This window comes from Armigeres subalbatus, chromosome 2 (assembly GCF_024139115.2).
Source record: "Armigeres subalbatus isolate Guangzhou_Male chromosome 2, GZ_Asu_2, whole genome shotgun sequence".
Lineage (NCBI taxonomy): Eukaryota > Metazoa > Arthropoda > Insecta > Diptera > Culicidae > Armigeres > Armigeres subalbatus.
In genome coordinates, this window is record NC_085140.1 from 113,464,299 (window position 1) to 113,482,239 (window position 17,941).

General features: G+C 36.5%; 1 protein-coding gene across 5 annotated transcripts in view; it reads left to right on the top strand.

Annotated features, from left to right (window-relative positions):
- The window catches only part of LOC134210687 (PR domain zinc finger protein 1), a 199,601-nt gene extending 182,166 nt beyond the window's left edge, over positions 1-17,435 (top strand). For all 5 annotated transcript variants that reach the window (XM_062686888.1, XM_062686892.1, XM_062686890.1 and 2 more), the window contains one exon: positions 6-17,435. In XM_062686888.1, the coding sequence (XP_062542872.1) occupies positions 6-532 (527 nt within the window). In that variant the 3' untranslated portion in view covers positions 533-17,435. The remainder of the gene's footprint in view (positions 1-5) is intronic.
- The last annotated feature ends 506 nt before the right edge of the window (positions 17,436-17,941 follow it).

Sequence of the window (17,941 nt, forward strand, 5' to 3'; positions counted from 1 at the left end):
CACAGATAAGGATCAACCGGACAGCAACGACCATCGAGACTACTACGAGCTGCAGAACCATCCGGCCTCTCCAGTGGCACCCCATCAACTGAGGCACGTAGTGATCGGGAACGGGTCTCCCCCGACGCTTCTCGGACTGTCCCCGCAACACCCGAGCCACCTGATCCAAGTCCACTCCGCATCGGAAGCGATCATCCAAAAAGTCGGCAAACTACCCTCCAGCGGTAACAGCCCTTCCTCCACGACCACCACCACCACGACAAACAACAACAATCCCAACATGCTGAACGGAAACGTGCACTTCCTGGGTGGTCCCCTGCCGCCGCAGGGAGTTCCACCGCACCTGCAGCATCACCCGCATCATCACCCGCCGCACCACCAGCATCAACCTCCGCCGGCATCGATCAGCGTTGTGGGTCATCACAATGGTGGTGTTGGCGGCGGCGGAGGGACTCCGCCCAGTCAACTGGATCCGCCGACCAGCCGACCCAGCGTGATCGAGTCCAGCCAGATGATCATCGAGTGCACGTAGCTCCCGCTGCCCGCAGCAGCCCCCCTCCGGCAGGACAGTGTCATTAGGGTGGCCCGTTGTTGACAGAGCGGTTGCGACGACGAAGCGCGACGCCACGTAAGATTGGGAAGGGAATGAAAAACTGTGAATATTAGTTTTGTAAGCGAGCGAGAGAGAGAGAGACCCACACACTTTGATCGTAGGCAGTAAGGAAGAATGCATAACAGACACTCACACATACATACACAAACATACACACAGAACTAGCCGTTAAGAGAAGTATAAATTTATATATTTATTTTTTACTTAGTATCAGCGCTAAAACAATTAGGAGTAAGAATGAAAAAAAAATCGCAAAAAATAAGCAAAAACAAGCAAGCATAAGGTTAAGTGTTCTTAAAGATAGGCTCTGTAGCGTTAGACGAAAACCCATGGGCGGAAATGGCGGAAGAAATTTGTCATTATTTTTTGGAGATATTTTGCGCGGTGGGGCCCTGTCGTCGGGGAAGGAACCACCCCGGTTTGTAAATATAGTGCACTAAGTGGATGTGGTTCCGCGGAAACGAAAAGGAAAATATAACACGACTAAAGGGCGGCAAACAAGACTAAAACAAACTGAAACTGATTGGCAATCTTTTACGTTAGGTTTTTACTTCATTCGGAGTTGTTTTCTGATTTAGATTTAGGATGTGATGCATCATTGAATGGCTTCGTGTGAGATATTGATGAGAATTTGTTTTTTTTATTAGTGGTTATGAGCAACAGACTGATATTTTTGTTTTCCTTTTTATTTAAGGCGAATAAAGCAAAATTTTGTAGAGCTATAATTTCTTGGAACAGTTTTCATGGAAATTTAGAAGAGAAGTCATTTGCATGTTCGTTTTGTTTCTTTGTTTTTTCTTGCTTAAATGATTTTGTTATAAATTTTCCTGTTTGTGTGGAAAACGTGATCTCATGTGAAAAATATTTGTTCCGCTTGTTTGTATCTAGTCAATGGTATTATTTTTATTCTTGAAATGTTTCTTCGATTTTTATACATTTTTAGTTTTTTTTTCTAAAATTGGATAAAAACCGAATGGCAAAATGTAAAATACATTTCTTCAATTTGAAAGTTTGCAAATCAATAATTCTGAATCACTCAAAAAACTGTTTTTCCTTATATTGTTAAGAAAACTTTTGTTTTCAGTTTTTACTTGTTTATCTTTTTCTTCTATCTGTCTGAAGCTAAGATCTGACAGCTATTATTATTGACCCAGGTTTTAACCCAATGACGTAAACTATAGGGCCTGAGAGTTTGCAATTGATATTGAATTATTGTTTAGGATAATATTCTTATTTCTTTCAAATATTTAGTTAGATTTTGGATTTAAAATTGGTATACTAAAAAACGTATTAGTCTATACTATTTCTGATACGCTTTTAAAGTTGTTCACATTTCAATTTGAAATGTTTTACATTGTTAAAAGCTCTGGTAGGGTAACTACTTTTTAATAATTAAGTAAATACTTATTTCAGATAAGATGTCAGACCATTCTGCTAATTGATCGAAACAAATAGTCTCAGAAGAAAGAACAAACACAATTAAGAAGGCTATCTGACTTTCAGTCAGATACCGGATTGTGTATAACTGACGACAAGAAGAAAAATAAAAGGTCCCTGAATGATTTCTAGAACGATTTTTTGTGTAAATTCTTCAAGAAACAGCTGAAAATCTTTTCAAGAGAAGATTTTCGAAAAAGATTTAAAAAAAAATTTCAAAAAAATATCTATAAAAAAATTCTAATACAATCTCTGATACAAACTTGATAGGAATTACTGAAAAATCATTAGGGTTATGCACAGGGCATGACCGCTAGGTAGATGTTGGGCAACGAAAAGCCATTGTTGCGATCAGGGTTCGTACTTTTCGCTTCGATGAGACGAAAACAAGCAAATTTCGGGTCATTCTTTTCTGTACTGGAAGTGAGCAAAAAATGGTAACTACTCATCAGAACTTCGCAAAAATCTGCATGAGAGAGCCTTGTCTGTACGGGATAATGAGTTATAATTACGATTCTTGGTTGAGATTGATTTTTCTGCTATCGCCAAGCGATTGTGTATTGTACTTTGAAGAATAATCTTCCCGGGATAGCTTTCTTTTGTATAAAATGGTGATCATGAAAAGTATCGATTTACCTTCATTTATGTGCATTCCAATCATTAACTGCAACAGAAACAAAATCAAGCAAAAAAAATTTTACTTGAGTGCTACTGACGCCGACAACAGTCATGTCATGGTTGTCCTTCAAATCATCGAAGATGCTTCTTTAGCGAATAACATTCTCCGAGCAACATTCTTCTCGGATCAACTTTCTCTTGAGGTAAATAGTGATCCTAAAAAAACCGCCTGTTCAAACATCAAAAGCAACAAAACCAATATCAGAATCAAGCAAAAAAAATACTCCATGGCTGCTGATGTTGACGATAGCCACTTGCCGATGGAACGCTACAGACGCCATCCATGCCAATAAATTTATCGCAGTGTATCCCCCCGACGCACGCTTTTGAGTCCGCTACCATTCGGATTGTATTTTCTACCGTCGTCGAACAATTGTGTTTTGTACTTTGAAGAAAATTCGCTTCCAATTCCTTCCGTATAGATTCGTGGTCCTGAAAAGAATCGATTGATTTTCAACAATGTGCATTTTCAACCCGCTAGCGGTTGTACGTTGGAAAACATCTTTTTAAATCATTTTTTTGTGAATCTCACGAAAAATATCCCTTAAGGGATACTACCGGCGAGATTGCCATCAAATAATTTTTAATATTTTACCATTAATAATGAAAAGTTTCAAAGAAATTGACAAATTGGTGGAAAGTTTTTCAGTCGATTAAAATATAGATAGGGCGGGTGTACCAATCGTCGCCATAGTTAAGAACAATCCTATTTATAAAAATATAAATGAAAGGCACGTGGGTGGTGTTGATATGTCATGCGGAGGTTTTCCCTTCCTGCTTCTTAGAACAAATGTGAAAACCGCATTAAAATTCGTGATAGTACCCAAAATTGATCAATCCATATTAGGAACGCATGTACTATCCTATTATGGCAAATTCCATTGTTTTCTTATGGGATTGGCCAAATTGGGACCAGTGACCGACAACTGGTGCAAAGGACGACAAAAATTAACCAAAATATTTTTTTACAATTTTTGGTTTGTTTGATTTGGAAGAGATTAAAGATGTTATATTGTCATATGAATGTGGTGATGTGATGTGCCACTTGGTGTATTATGCACTAGTGCGACAACTGGTGCTATAGCCACGACTGGTACATCTAGCCTATCTAAAATCCATCGAAAGGGGGGGTAAATTTTTATAAATTAATTACCGTACACCCCCCATCCATCATGTCTCATCAGGTGGACGGATTTCAGTGCTGTATGAACTTTGGTTCCCACGGTAGAACATTCTCCATTTAAATTCAAAATCAATGAAACACAATTGTCGTAAAAAGGTTTCGGTGACGCTTATGTTCAACTAATTTCAGTCGTGTTAGTTACTGCTCACGATTGGTTATTTCGAAACAGTCGAAGAAAAATATCGATGCGGGTTTGCTAGTCTCAAATTCCAAACATGATGCATATTCCGAACACTCGCGTTTCAATGGCTATTTCGGATCTTGAATTCGTTTGTAATCTTGATCCTCAATGTGAAAACTGGTGAAAATTTTAGTTTGAGGGCGCTAAAACGCCAGTGTTCGGAATATGAGTCATGTTCGGGATTTGAGCCAAAACGGTACTGTGCCCCAAAGTTATGAACATAAGCGGCAATGACATATTTTAGAAGGTTTTTTTTATTTTCAATAGGAGACAAACTTCAAGGAGTTTCTCTAGTAGCATTTAAACAGCCCTTTGGCTTCAAATGTAAGAAGAGTGTCTCCTGTTGCTGGTCTAGCGAAGTGTTCGCTCATAACTTGTTGAGGTCAATACAGAAATAACCCGATTTTATCACCCCCTTGCAAAGGCAAAATGCGTATATAGTACTCATTATTTCTCGCTTAACTTTTCAAAAGGACCTAAATAACATTTTTTCATGAATTAATCTGAATAGCGTAATCAACAGAAAAATATGAAAGCTTTTGATTGCAGTACTCAAATTAATTCATGAAAAAAATGTTACTTAGGTCTTTTTGAAAAGTTAAGCGAGATTTCTTGTCGAAAAGGCTTACAAAAACTTTGACAGGCACTCAGAAATGATTCATTATAAACCACAAGCGGTGAAAGTTACTTCATGAATATCGTTGTTGTTTGCAGTATTGTTTACAAGAATAAGAAGAGCCACTAAAACTTTCAAAAGTTTTTGGGGTGACAAAATAGGGTCAAAAACGTGATCCAATCGGATATAAGGAGATATTTCTACCCATCGTCGTAGGGGCTAAAAACAACGACAGCAACGTCCAATTGCTAGAACTCCACTATACCAGAACGTTTCTCCTGAGCTTACGATTTGGTATGGATGAGTTTGGCTAAAAAGTATCTCTTTTATTGGTTTTCAAGACTATGACGAAGGCTTAACCCTAGACAAAATCGGAGAGTGATAACAACATGTCAACACTGTATTATGCTGTGATATAAACACCAATGACTAGAGATCTTATCAAACTTTTCTGCGAAGTATCCAGCGTTCCACGTTCGCCATAATGTCGGATGCTGTAAAAAGTTTGACAAGAATTGTTTCCAGACATTGAACTGGAATTCTCATCTAAGCAAACCACGACCTGCCACTTTACCAATGGCCACGGTATACAGAATCAAGGTAGGCTCGTAAAGAAAATGACAGTTCAAAAGTGACGTGATTGCTATCGCAGTATGAACAAGTGCAAAAGAAGACCAAACTCAATCATAGAGCGTTGGCTTGCTTCGTCCCTAGCAGCGATATCAGTGACGGCGATATCACGGCCGTGTAAAAAAAAAATCCCAAACAAAATTTTTGCAAAGTTGCTCCATTTTGCATGATTTGTCGAGAAATCATAAAACTTTTTTTACACGGATTTTCAAATTTTGAAATGAAAACTTTTTTAACACGGAACGCATCCCCCGTGTAAAAAAAAGAATCGGGTGTAATGAAATATGTAGATACTGTCTTTTGAAAATAAGAAAAAAGGTGAAGAAAATCCAATAAATAACGGTAAAAGAACTGCAGATGGATTAAACGACTTTCCTATCATATCGGAAACTTATGTCCAGTGGCTTGTCAGCTGCTAATGTAGCCGATGCAACTATAAAGTCCTTGGGTGGTCTTCGATTCCATAATTCCTATGTATTGTGAAAAATCACTTAGTTCCAGACACATTAAGAACCTACTGGGATATGAAATTGAGTGCGAGTGAAAGCGCGTGACTGAAACGCTGTCGCACATACTCGCGATTCTATCAAACGCTTCATTCTAATGTGGGTCCATACACTTGCAAATTGAATTAAACGAAATTTTGAGAATTACTACCATAGAGACACTATTTATTTTGAAGTTAAAAGATAGTTGTTCAAGTTTTTGGAATCGCTTACTTCAATCAATCATTTTAGTAGTAACAAAGCATAACCATTATCGGAAGTGCTATCAAATGAGACGACTACTTTTGAGTAGTCATTTCTAAGTAGTGCGAAAATGTCCAAATGCAAAATGGGCGGATCCTATTACGGGTATGCGTAGTGCAGGCAAAATCCTTGACAAAGTCTAACATTTGCATTGTTTAGTGATACCGAGCTGAATAGTGCAATAGGTCTAATCTTGGAAATCAATATTTGCAAAAACAAAATATCGCAGGACATCCATCCCGGACTTTGATATTCTCTGTTGTGTCAAATATGTAATCCATATGGGAGCATTCGGCGTACCATAATAATTCGGCAATTCTACAAGTAGAATGATGTAACGCAAGTCGAGTGAGGAGTTCTATTGTCGGAATCAAACGTTCTAGAAATCTATTCGCCAAACGAGCATCCGGGATAGTAAAGTTTGATGGAGGGCATCTAAATAATCTGTGACATTCTGTGCACAAACAATAAAAAAAGCAATATTTACAGAGATTTTTTTTTATTCGTTTATTTATTTGGTAAGGCACTCTGTGTTCTCAACCGCTACTGTGCCGTGATCTACTGTGGTATTCTGCTGCCCAAAATCCACACAGAATCTATTTTTAGATATCCCTAATTCGTTATTGTTGTCGTTTACCAGTTCATCGCATCGTGAGTCCATTGTGTCCACTTGTCCGTATGGTGTATCCAATGATCGTTGCTTTGTACGGTTGCCATTTATCGAGGATCGTTGGAGGAATGCCTCCGAGAACAGTTTTGTCAGTCGTCATCAGGCAGCCGTGTCGGTTAGGCGCGTCTCCCAAAACGCCACCGTACGAACTGCGCTTCCGGCGACTGACAAGGGTTTTGTTGAGGGGTTGGGGGGAATCGAATCCATGACCATTCGCTTATGAGGCGAACGTGTAGCCAACTACGCTACGGGATTCTATATCAATTATATATCAATTCTATGAAAGTCATTGGTAACGAAGAAAATCGACGTTTGCTTGGACGGAAATTTCAGTTCTGTGTCGGGCTTGCGATTAGCGGCAGTATATGCGGAGACGGGACTTGCAAAGAGGAAAAATAGGGACGTCATTTGCTTCCCGGCAATCGGTCTCACAAACTGTCAGATGCATACAGCAGCTTTTGTGTGATACTGTTGAAATTCTATATAAAGTAGTCCACATATTTTTTTTACAAAGACTTTTTCAAAAAAAGTATTACAAAATAGCCGGACTGCCTAATATTAAACAGTTATAAATATGTTATTTAAGTTATGTTATTTTTATTGTGCTAAGAAGAGCATACACTGAACTTAAGTGAAGCAGTTGAAAATCCATGGTCAACTATGATGAATACAAGAGTCAAACCAAGGAAAAAGAAGCAGCATCTTCGCAAGTCTCGACAACTCAGTTTATATGAAGAGTTGATTTCTTAATTGAAAAATTGTACTCGGTTGTAGACCTTTAAAAATCTAGCGATTCTGGAAACATTTGAAGTAAAAGCTCACATATTGGTGAAAAAGAACATTAATTTAGTCAAAATAATACAGTCAAACCTCAATGAGTCGATATTGAAGGGATCATCGGCTCATGGAAATATCGAGTTGTGGAACAAAAAATGGAAATGTCTATAGAGGAACCATCACAGAAACCCAAAACATATTTTTTAATATGACATAATTTGCTTCCATGAGTCGATATCGAGTCATAAAACATCGACTAATGGAGGTTTGACTGTAATGAAAAAGGGTTTAAAAACCAATCTCACGAATGAAGTAGTTGGATGTGCAATGGATGGAATTACCAGCGGTCCACCACCGGGTACATTGAGCTGCCCACTTCTGGAAATTGTAGATTTTTGTTTGCTCAGCAAATTTACACGACACAAACATTTTGCATCACATCACAAAGTATAATACCTACTCGCCACTTTCCAATGTTTTGCTGCGACCTATGAAATGGAAAAATTTGGAAACGCAACAGTCAACAAACTCAGTCTACAAAATGCATTTATTCTTGAGCTAAACACTAATGAAGCGAGCTCCAGGGTAGGATCGATGTGCCGATAATAGTGATACATATTAGAGACAGGTCCATGTTGTTTAATTCACAACACTGATAAGAATACATTTCTTGTATAGTGAACATATTGGCAGAAAGCTCTTCTTCTCTGATGCTTTTCGAGAAAAATAATGTTGGTGGGGGAAATGACGTCTTTGGCAGGTTTTGTTCTATTATTGACAGAGGGGTTTTGTTTAACTAATTATCCCCAAATTTGGCCTAAACATTATTTGCAAATCAAAGAATATTGTGGTTAAATTTCATAAAATTTGGTTAACAAAAACCTCCCTGACAATAATTGAACAAAACCTGCCAAAGCCGTGATTTCCCCCATCTTAAAATATTGTTTTCCTGTCGAAATCGCTTCCTCCATTAAGGGGCCTGAACTTCAAAGTACTGCAAATAGATAGGTCAAGAAATGGCCAATGAATGATTCCGCTACTGAAATTCTCGAGCAGTACAGATCTGACAAGTCGTGAAAATTTTGTAAAGCAAATAACGCCTGCTATGTAAACTAAATCTAACTGTCACTTTTCCTAGCGGTAAAATATTCATTCGCATTAGGGTATCCAATCATGGTTTGAACCAAATGGCGGGTTCCAGATGAGCCGTCAAAACAAAGTTGATTTATTTCATTAAAGGGACATGTTAGAACTGCGATTTCTAGTTTATATGGAAGCTTAGTTCATTATCTTTCTAAATACATCCTGGGTGCTCATATTTATGCTTAGTTTAATTGAAAAAACTTAATAATTACATAACTTTGATTCGTACCATGGTTTGAACTACACTGTTCATGGTTTGAACTAAAATCGTACCATGGTTTGAACTACTGCAGCAGCCAGCAGCTCCTAAATATAATACTAATCACATGCATGAAACGCTGAGGAAATCTATAGAAAAGCAAATTTGTTTTACTATTCATCTTCTCGCATTAGATTAGTAACTCGAACCGTGTGAAAATCGTCTAAATTATCGATATGAAATTTGCGATTTATTATATTGGAAATGTAAACAAAATGCTCCAGCTAGGCGCATGCAGCGCTCCTAGCGGACAGCAGCAGAACATGACTGCATTTACAAGTTCAAACCATGGTACGAATTTAGTTCAAACCATGATCAGATTTTACCTTGTAAAAATCTTACTATTTTAACTATTTAAAACTGTTTCTAAATTGTATGATGATGTCAATCGATTACAGATAAAAATAGCATTCTTTTGATATATTGATCTCTCTCCTGTGTCATAAAATGCGTCCTTTACGAGCTTTTTGAAATTATGCCACTGGTGGGGGGAATTTAGCGCCAATCCAGGACTTTTCTAAATCGCTTTATTTTTTTACTTAAACAATATGTACGAATGTTTAAATAAACTTTTTGCAATTCCTGATCATAATACCTGGTTTACAGTTGTCGTTTGAGTGATAAAACGGCCTACTTTTCCATACCATTGAAATGGGTGCTTTAATGAACATAATGCAACTCAAATGGGTTGCATAATATCCATTATAGCACTCATTTGGGTGCTATAATGAAAAACCAGCATAAGAACAATAGTTATATGACCAGATGTAGCTCAATTAACTTGGTTGTGTGTTCAAACAGTGTATTTTCTGTGTCACGTAATTAATGGAATAATTAAATGGACATGACATCAATTTTTCTAAAAGCTGGTTCATCTATTGCTTTATGGTCTGTCGAGCAGACAATGTGGCACGATAACATGAAATATGTTTGTTTTCTGCAGCAGCATGACATTTTGGTAAGATTGATCATGTGAAGTAAATACAATTGTACATTTTGGTACAGATTTATCACATTAAAGCCCATTTTTCGTCATTGCAAAAAATAGCGTGTTCAACTCGTTGCAAAACTCGATTTTTTCAGCACTCGTAGTATTTATCCAACTCGGCAAGCCTCGTTTGATAAACGTACAACTCGTGCTGAAAAAATCATCTTTTTGCAACTAGTTGCACAAACTACTATTATCACTTCCTGTATACCTAAATATGCCATTCATACTGTTTTAGGTTCATTTCCTGCCAATGAGATGGTAATTTCTACTGATTTCAAAATGGTTCAAACCATTGGATTGGATACCCTACTGCAGAAATTGAAGCAAATTTTTCTTGGCCGCTCTCCTTATGATCTACGTAGGTACTAGCCTACGTAAAACTGGAACATGGACAGGAAAGAATGCTACAAGCTAATTCATGTCCCTATGATAGTGAATCCCATTATTTTCTTATTGGATTCACTATTACAGAAACGCTTCACCTAATATTATTGGTTCAAAGGAATCAAAAAGTTAAGGAAAATTATGTTTTAGTATCACTATCACAATCAAATTTTAAGTAAGCGCTATGCTAAGAAGTATTTTTTAATAATCAAAATATTCCAAATCCCCCGAAAACAAAGTTTGGGGCTGTCCACAAACCACGTAGACCGAAATTTCACTTTTCAAACCCCCCCGTCCCCCCTAGTAGACTTTCGTAGACTTTTTCAAAACCCCTCCCTCCCCCCCATGATGTCTACGTAGACTTTACCAAATTTTACAAAACATCATGTGATTGGAAAAATATGGAAATCAACCACGTTTTAAGTAATTCAGCTATTCAATTCCATTTACATGTAAACATTACAACAAAATTCGAATTTCAAACTTAACAAAATCACACTGAGCAAAATCCAACAAAACCAAAATCAAATTGAAACGAAATCAAATTTAATCCTCTGTCCCTAAATCCTAAAATCAAATCTAAAACCCAATTAATTTAATTACTGTTGAATTCAACTCCTCCTAGAAGTGTGCACCATCATTGCCGACATTTCTGCATCGGAGCGCCACTGATAAAATCTATCACACATCTGACCTATAATTCTCAACGCCGGTTCACAATTGTGAAAATCGTGAATTCACAGAATTTAGAAAAATTTCGAGTTCAAATTTCGAGAATGTCTAATAAGTTTTGCGTGGAAATTTCGTAAAATTTCCCAATTGATAACATTGAAATACTCCAAATAACTCTCCGTGATAGTTCCGATGCTTTTCTTGAAAATTCCATGTAATATCCCGCTGAATAATCATCTGTTGAAATCCCAAGATTTTTCTTCTAAATTCCAAAAGTTTCCCCGTTAAAAAACCGAGTAATTTTCCGTGAAAATTTAGAACTATTTCCCGAGGTAATTTTTAGTTTAAACGGACATTTTGAAATATTTCCCATGGAAATTTAGAATGGTTCCCTACGATATTTTTTAATTTGTCTTGCAAATTTGGAGCCATTTCTTGAGGAAATTTAAATAAATTTTATGGGCATTCCAAAAAATATTTTCTGAATAATTTTCGGTGCAAATTATGGAGAATTTTCAGTTGAACTTTTTGTGAACTTCTTGTAAAAAATTCGAATAAATTTTCATGAAAATTAGTAGGGCTTTGTTACAAAAATTGCAAATATTTTTTTTTGTGGAAACTCAAACTGTTTCTGCTGGGAAATTCAAATAATTTCTCGTGGGAGTTTTCAGCAATTTATTTAGAAATTCCGAAAATCGATAATTCCAAAGAATTTGCATTTGAACTGCCGAAGAAATTTACGAATAAGAATTTTCCACGGGCATTTCGAAGAATATCTTTTGGGCATTCCAAAGACTTTTTCTTGGATATTCCAAAATACTTCCTTTGTAAATTAAAAAAAATCCGTTCAAATACGACTTAATTTCCATAGTTTGCAAAGAAGTTCCTGCCGAAAATCAAATGAAATTCTAGTAGAATCTGCAGTAAAATCCAAGTGAAGACTTTGAAAAAAAATCGAAATTTTATATAGAATACTTTGGAGAATTTTCTTGCTCAACACAGAACAATTTTCTAGTGAAATCCATGATAGTTTTAAGCCGTAGCTCAGACTTTTACTTCTTTAGTGAAATTCATTAAATTTTTAAGGAGAAATGCAAAAGATTATTTCGGTAAAGTCATGCAAAAAAAAACAAAAAAAAACATACCAAAAAATCGAGTTTCGCACTATGCTGCTGTATAAATCAAATCGCTTTTAAAAAACATTAAATTAAAAAGTCTACGTAGACTTTTGGTATACCCCTCCGTCCCCCTTCGTAGACTATCGTAGACTTTTTCAAAACCCCTCCCTCCCCCTCAAGAGTCTACGTGGTTTATGGACAGCCCCTTTCCACTATTACCGGTACAGCCACCCTACTTTTGGCATTTAGGTGAATTCATGATGGATTGTACAATAAGCAAAAATTTCAAATGTCTTGTCAAATTCCAATAGAGGTTACAAACTATAAAGGACGATTGTCGCTGTTGTCACTGCTAAAACAGTAGTCCACCGGTCCCCAGTATCTGTTAGCTGGTAGCGGTTTTATTTGATGAGAAAATTGCTTAAAAAGCAGTGTTGGAAGAATCATATTCAAATCTCAATAATCGAGGCTTCCGGCACGAGATAACTCGCTTGCAATTCTGTGGAGAAAGCATCGCGCTTGAGTTTCTCGGACATAATCGCATCGCTGAAAAATAATTTCGCTCTAAAACGCGACAGGATAGGCGAGGATAGGGGAGCTAAATGTCAAAGAAGGAAAATCCATACGATTTGACAGGTATGTACCACACATGTTTCGGACAGCAGAACAAAGGGAACCGAAGCGACAATCTTTATCTAGTAACTAAAATATCTTTTGGAGCAACGCATAACTGTTATTTTCGTAATTCCAGCTGTGGTGCGTCGCAGCATGCGTGGAATAATAAAAATGAAAGTGGCTTCATTTTTGAATGGGGTTCTCTTGAAATCGCGATTGCATTTGGTTTTGACAAGCGGGAGGCATGTCCTTAAGTGGAAAAAGTTTTTTTATATCTTTATTAAAGAGACTTTCAGCCCAAGGCTGGCTCGTCTTGTAGAAAGTGAAAAAAGTTAATTCAGTGCATTCAACATTGAAAAAAAAACACGCAAAAGTCATGCAATGTTGCAAGTCACGATTCGAATCATGAGCGATTCTGATGGGATTGAGAATTTGAGATTTTAAATACCAACACTGGAAAAAGTCAATGTTTACGTTTGCGACTTTAGCCCCTATGAAACAACAATGTCGATATGCGACACCGTCCGCATCGTGAAATTTTCATAATTGTAAATAGCGTCCAACCATGCAAACGGAAGTGCAGTATTTCATTTTATTTATTGTTTAACGATCGATATGTTTGGCGATCGATGCATTCATTCATCGACTTTGTCCTGCAACTTCATCTGTCAAACAACAGCCACTATGTATGTTAAAACATAAACAATTGGCATTTCAAACAGCCAGTCAATCTGGTATAAACATATAGAATTGCTTTTTTAAATGTTGATTGCATCAACAGCGTTAATTTAACACAAAACAATTTCAACAAATGGTACTTGAAACATCATTTCGGATGTTATCGCAATATTTATTCTTACTACATCTTGATTTAGATTTTGTATCCAATTCTCAGTTTTCAATATAATACATTTTTAGTTATTTACATTATTTTAATAAATGAGTCAGCCTCTATCAATAGAAAATAAAAAGCAGTAGTTTTTTGAGAAAAGTGCCGATTTAACAAACATTTGTTCGTCGAGACATACTTTTTTATTGAGAGTGCACCTGTTATATAGGTGCTTCACACCATACAATACAATAAATGTTTTCCGGTTACCTTAAATGTTGGTACCATACAGCAATTCTTCTGCAATTATTTTTATCGATGGTTAAAAAAATTTCCTTTTCCGATTTATTTATGATAATTTTGGTTTCATACACCTACAATAAACTGTACTTGCTAAAATGATTTTGGCGAAGCTGAACATATTTTGTTAATTTACGCGATTGTTCGAATAAAACTGGTTATAGAGAATTCCGCAAACATTCAGATGAAGTGGCATTTTTAATAATGCCAAATCTCAGTACTGCTGAATCGCACCAAGCGCCAAAAAAGACGCTTTTTCTCCCAATTGGTCACAAATCGTACTGAACAGGTACTGAATATCCGTCAGCCCTGAAACAAAGGATGTCCCACAACAAATGTATGCAATTAATTTTTTTTTGAAATAATTTCCATTACCCTTTTACCACTAGAAAAAATACAAGTCAGACAGAGAAGCGTTTGGTGCAGTTTCGCAGAACCCCGACCACATGGATTTCGAAAGGCTTTTAGTTCGGCTCAAATTTACCCCAAAGTCTTTCCCAGAATGGGCTAACTGGGCAGATTCTGATCTTGAGTAGGTATTGGTGTAAGCCTCAAAGAAGATGATCCTAGAACTCTAGTGTAGCCTCTTTGAAGTTACCAAAATGGTTTCCAAAAACTTACCAAGTTTCTACTGACTGAAATATTCCATCAGTCGCATCCGATATTTTATTTCTTGGATGTGGATCGCAGAGTGACCCAATTCACCGGTCAGCTCAAGGGATATTTTCCAACAAACACAACGCAAACCAAGTATCCACTGAATTAGAGCATCTATCCCACAGGAGCTCTGTTCTGATTTCGATGCTTTTGCACATTTGTACAGACAAAAAAAATGATTAGGAGCTGCGAAGTTTTCAAATGAGGACTTTCAAAACTGTTAATTTTTTTTTGTTAACGGATCTCAGCAAGGTACAATGGTGTGAGAAGTTCGTGCTGATGTTTGCGCTCATTATTTATTACATAATAATCTAAATGATATAATTTATTTTTATTTTTTGGCGTTGTTATTTGTGTAAATTTTATGAATTTTGTTTAAAAGAGAAGGATTTTTTTTTTGCGAAAGTTGCTAAAATGGCTGAGATCTTGGAGCGAATTAGCTAGTTATTGTTTTTATTTTCATGTATTTATGAATTTTTCACTTGTTTGAAAATCAATTAGTTTTGTACACAGCCTTAAAGAATCAAAGAAGAATGACAAATTTCTTCCTCCGAATCAGACCCATGCTAGTTTCCGCATAATAAGAAAAAAAAAACACGTGGTATGAAAGTTCATTTCCATGAAACTGTACATTGAACAAGAAGAGAGGTTACAAGAAAAAATATTTAAAATTACAAAAAATGACTAAATCGAGTTGATTGAAAACATTTAATAAGCAAACAAAAAAAACAAGTAACACTTTAAAACAAGTTAGCTGAAGATCGGTGCTTTTTTCAGATTACAAGGGAAGAACTTCGAAAAATCTCGAACCTATATTTACTGGATTTTTCGACGCAAAAGTTTATCTCTTAGTCTCACTAACGATTTAAGGATTAACCAAGTACATTTAATGAAATTGAATGAACACAACAAGTAAACAAACAACACGCATACGTATAGTCGCTCGCAAAAGCTGGGACTAGAAATACTTTGATAGGGATAAACAGCACCGGACCGGATATTACTACGCGAAGAGTTGCTCTGCCCTGACGACGAGGAAGGACCAGTACAAGAATCATTCAAAAGAGTCCAGTGGCAAGCAGCTTGCTCTAAAATCTAAACTAACCTTAAAGTTCTATGCCAATTTTGCAAACAGTGCGCAGGTACTGCAGTAGAACGAGTAGTCTTTCTCAATGCGAGAATAGTTGCTCATCAGCTTCGGATTTCTTCAGAACCTTGAAATAAACCTAAGTGGCACGCGTTTCGAATTGGACAGTTGTTTGACCAATTGTGACTCGAATCATACTTCAAATTTCAAAATCATTTTTAATATTTGCGTTTTAGATTAGCATCAGTTATCGAATAGTTGGTTCAACAAGTTGCTCATGAACTATCATAAATAAAATGACAGACACTGATCGTTCTAATCCAATTAGACGCCTATGGTCCCTTTGGTCAAACAACTGCTCCTAATTCAAATGCGCTGTCAATAAATCAACCAACCAAGTAACCCCTTGACTACACACACTAATGAGCACAAACATAGTGATATAAGAAAACTCTGAGCTACGTAGGTCGCTGTTCGTGGGAGTGGTCTTTCTGTTCCCATTTAACGATTTCCGGAGTTCTCAAACTGTGCCCGCAAGGCAGATGCAATAACCCACCGTTTTAGTTAATTCCTTCCCAATTTAAAAAAAAATCTAACCCAGATCACTTTTTTCTTTCCAATGCCCATCAATTCCCTCGTCTTGTAAATGTGATGTTTGTTGAAAACAAGTCTTATTAGTTTTGTTTGTATGTTGTAAACCAGTATAAGTAAGCGAAACAATTGTGTACTGTGTACATTGGAGAGAATAAAGAAATGTATTAAACGATAAGAAATTTTCTATTGAAATTGATATTTGCAGCTAGTACTGAAAAAAATAATATTGAAACAAACCAGTTGATGGAGGTTTATATTTTTTCCTATTCGATAATTCGCAAATCAACTCTCTATAAGAGACAAAACTCATAGCATCGGATTAGAGCTAATGCGCAGAAATGTTGACCGTTTCACAATCGATTCCGTTCATTATTTGCTTATTGTTTTGTTTTTATTTTCTTGTTTTCGTCTGTTAGCAAATGAGTGACTGATTAAAGAAAGATAGAAGAAAAAAATGTTGGGGTTTCTTTCGGTTCATCAATTGGAACTGAGTCGGCAATTGTTTAGTGATTTAGTAAGCTTAGTAGGATTAAAGCCAAAAACAAACGTCGCAAATCTAAATTCGCCTGTAAGCTAAGACAAAAAAAAATCCTGTGAGAGAAGAGCATCGACTGATTAAACTTAGTGGAATATGTATAGTGGAAAACCCCTCAAGCTCTTAATTAGTAATTTGTGTTTTGTTTTAAACTAAATTGGCACACGTGTTTTTATTAGGTAAGCACGATCGTTTTGCGAAACAATTCTCGTTAGTTGTCCTGTTCGCTCGATCGTTGGTTATATGTTTGGAAACGAAAAGCCCATGTCATCCACACAAGCATTGGAGAAATTTTGAATTTGTAGTCTTTAGAGAAATATTTGCGATGCTTGGTAGCTTGTTAGGCACACTGGAGAGTTGTACAGACGAGACTCGTTTTTATATAGTTTCTTATATAGCGGATAAGCAAAACTATGATAAGAAGGCAACAGCAAGAGATACGAATTTCGGCATGAAATGAAAAATGGAAACTCTCAAACCTGCAAATATTAACTCTTAGAATGGCATCAATAGCTTGTAGGAACCAAAACAAACCAGAAACAGTACTGAATTTGTAAAAAAGTAAAAATTAAACTAAAACTTAGATTAAGGATATCCATTATTGTAATCTGTAATCTTGAAAAGTAACAGTTAAATGAACAAATACGATAATAATAATATTGAAGCAGCGATGCTATGGACAAAACTCTTTATAAAAATAAAAATCTTCATTGAAAATGTTCTGTATTTTGACTTTTATTTATTTATCCCAAATCCAGAACGTGAATAGCAGCAGATTTATTTTGAATAAAGCTTTGCCCCATATGCAAGCACTCAAAGTAAATCGATCATAATACCCCCTAATTTGAACTCGATTGTCTACGATCGACCATCAAAAAACTAATTGATCGCGTCCAAAGTTGTCTACGAGAAGTCAGTGGATCAGCTCCCAGAATATCAACAGTTTCAGAATAGCGATAAATAAAGTACCGTATCGACCTGGAGAGAACGTTAGAAACATGCTTCCGCTTACCCGTCAAAGCCTCCAAATGGACTGACCGAACGCTTACTCCGACAATCATCGTTATCCTTGACAATTGCGAAATCCTCGATCTTATCCTGTGCCAGTATTTCCTCAAGTTCAAAGACGTCAAACTTTGCCAGGTATTCCCAATCCTAACGTGCAAATTTATGACAAATGCTCAGTTTCTGATTTTTAATAATTTAACGGTGAATCGCATATT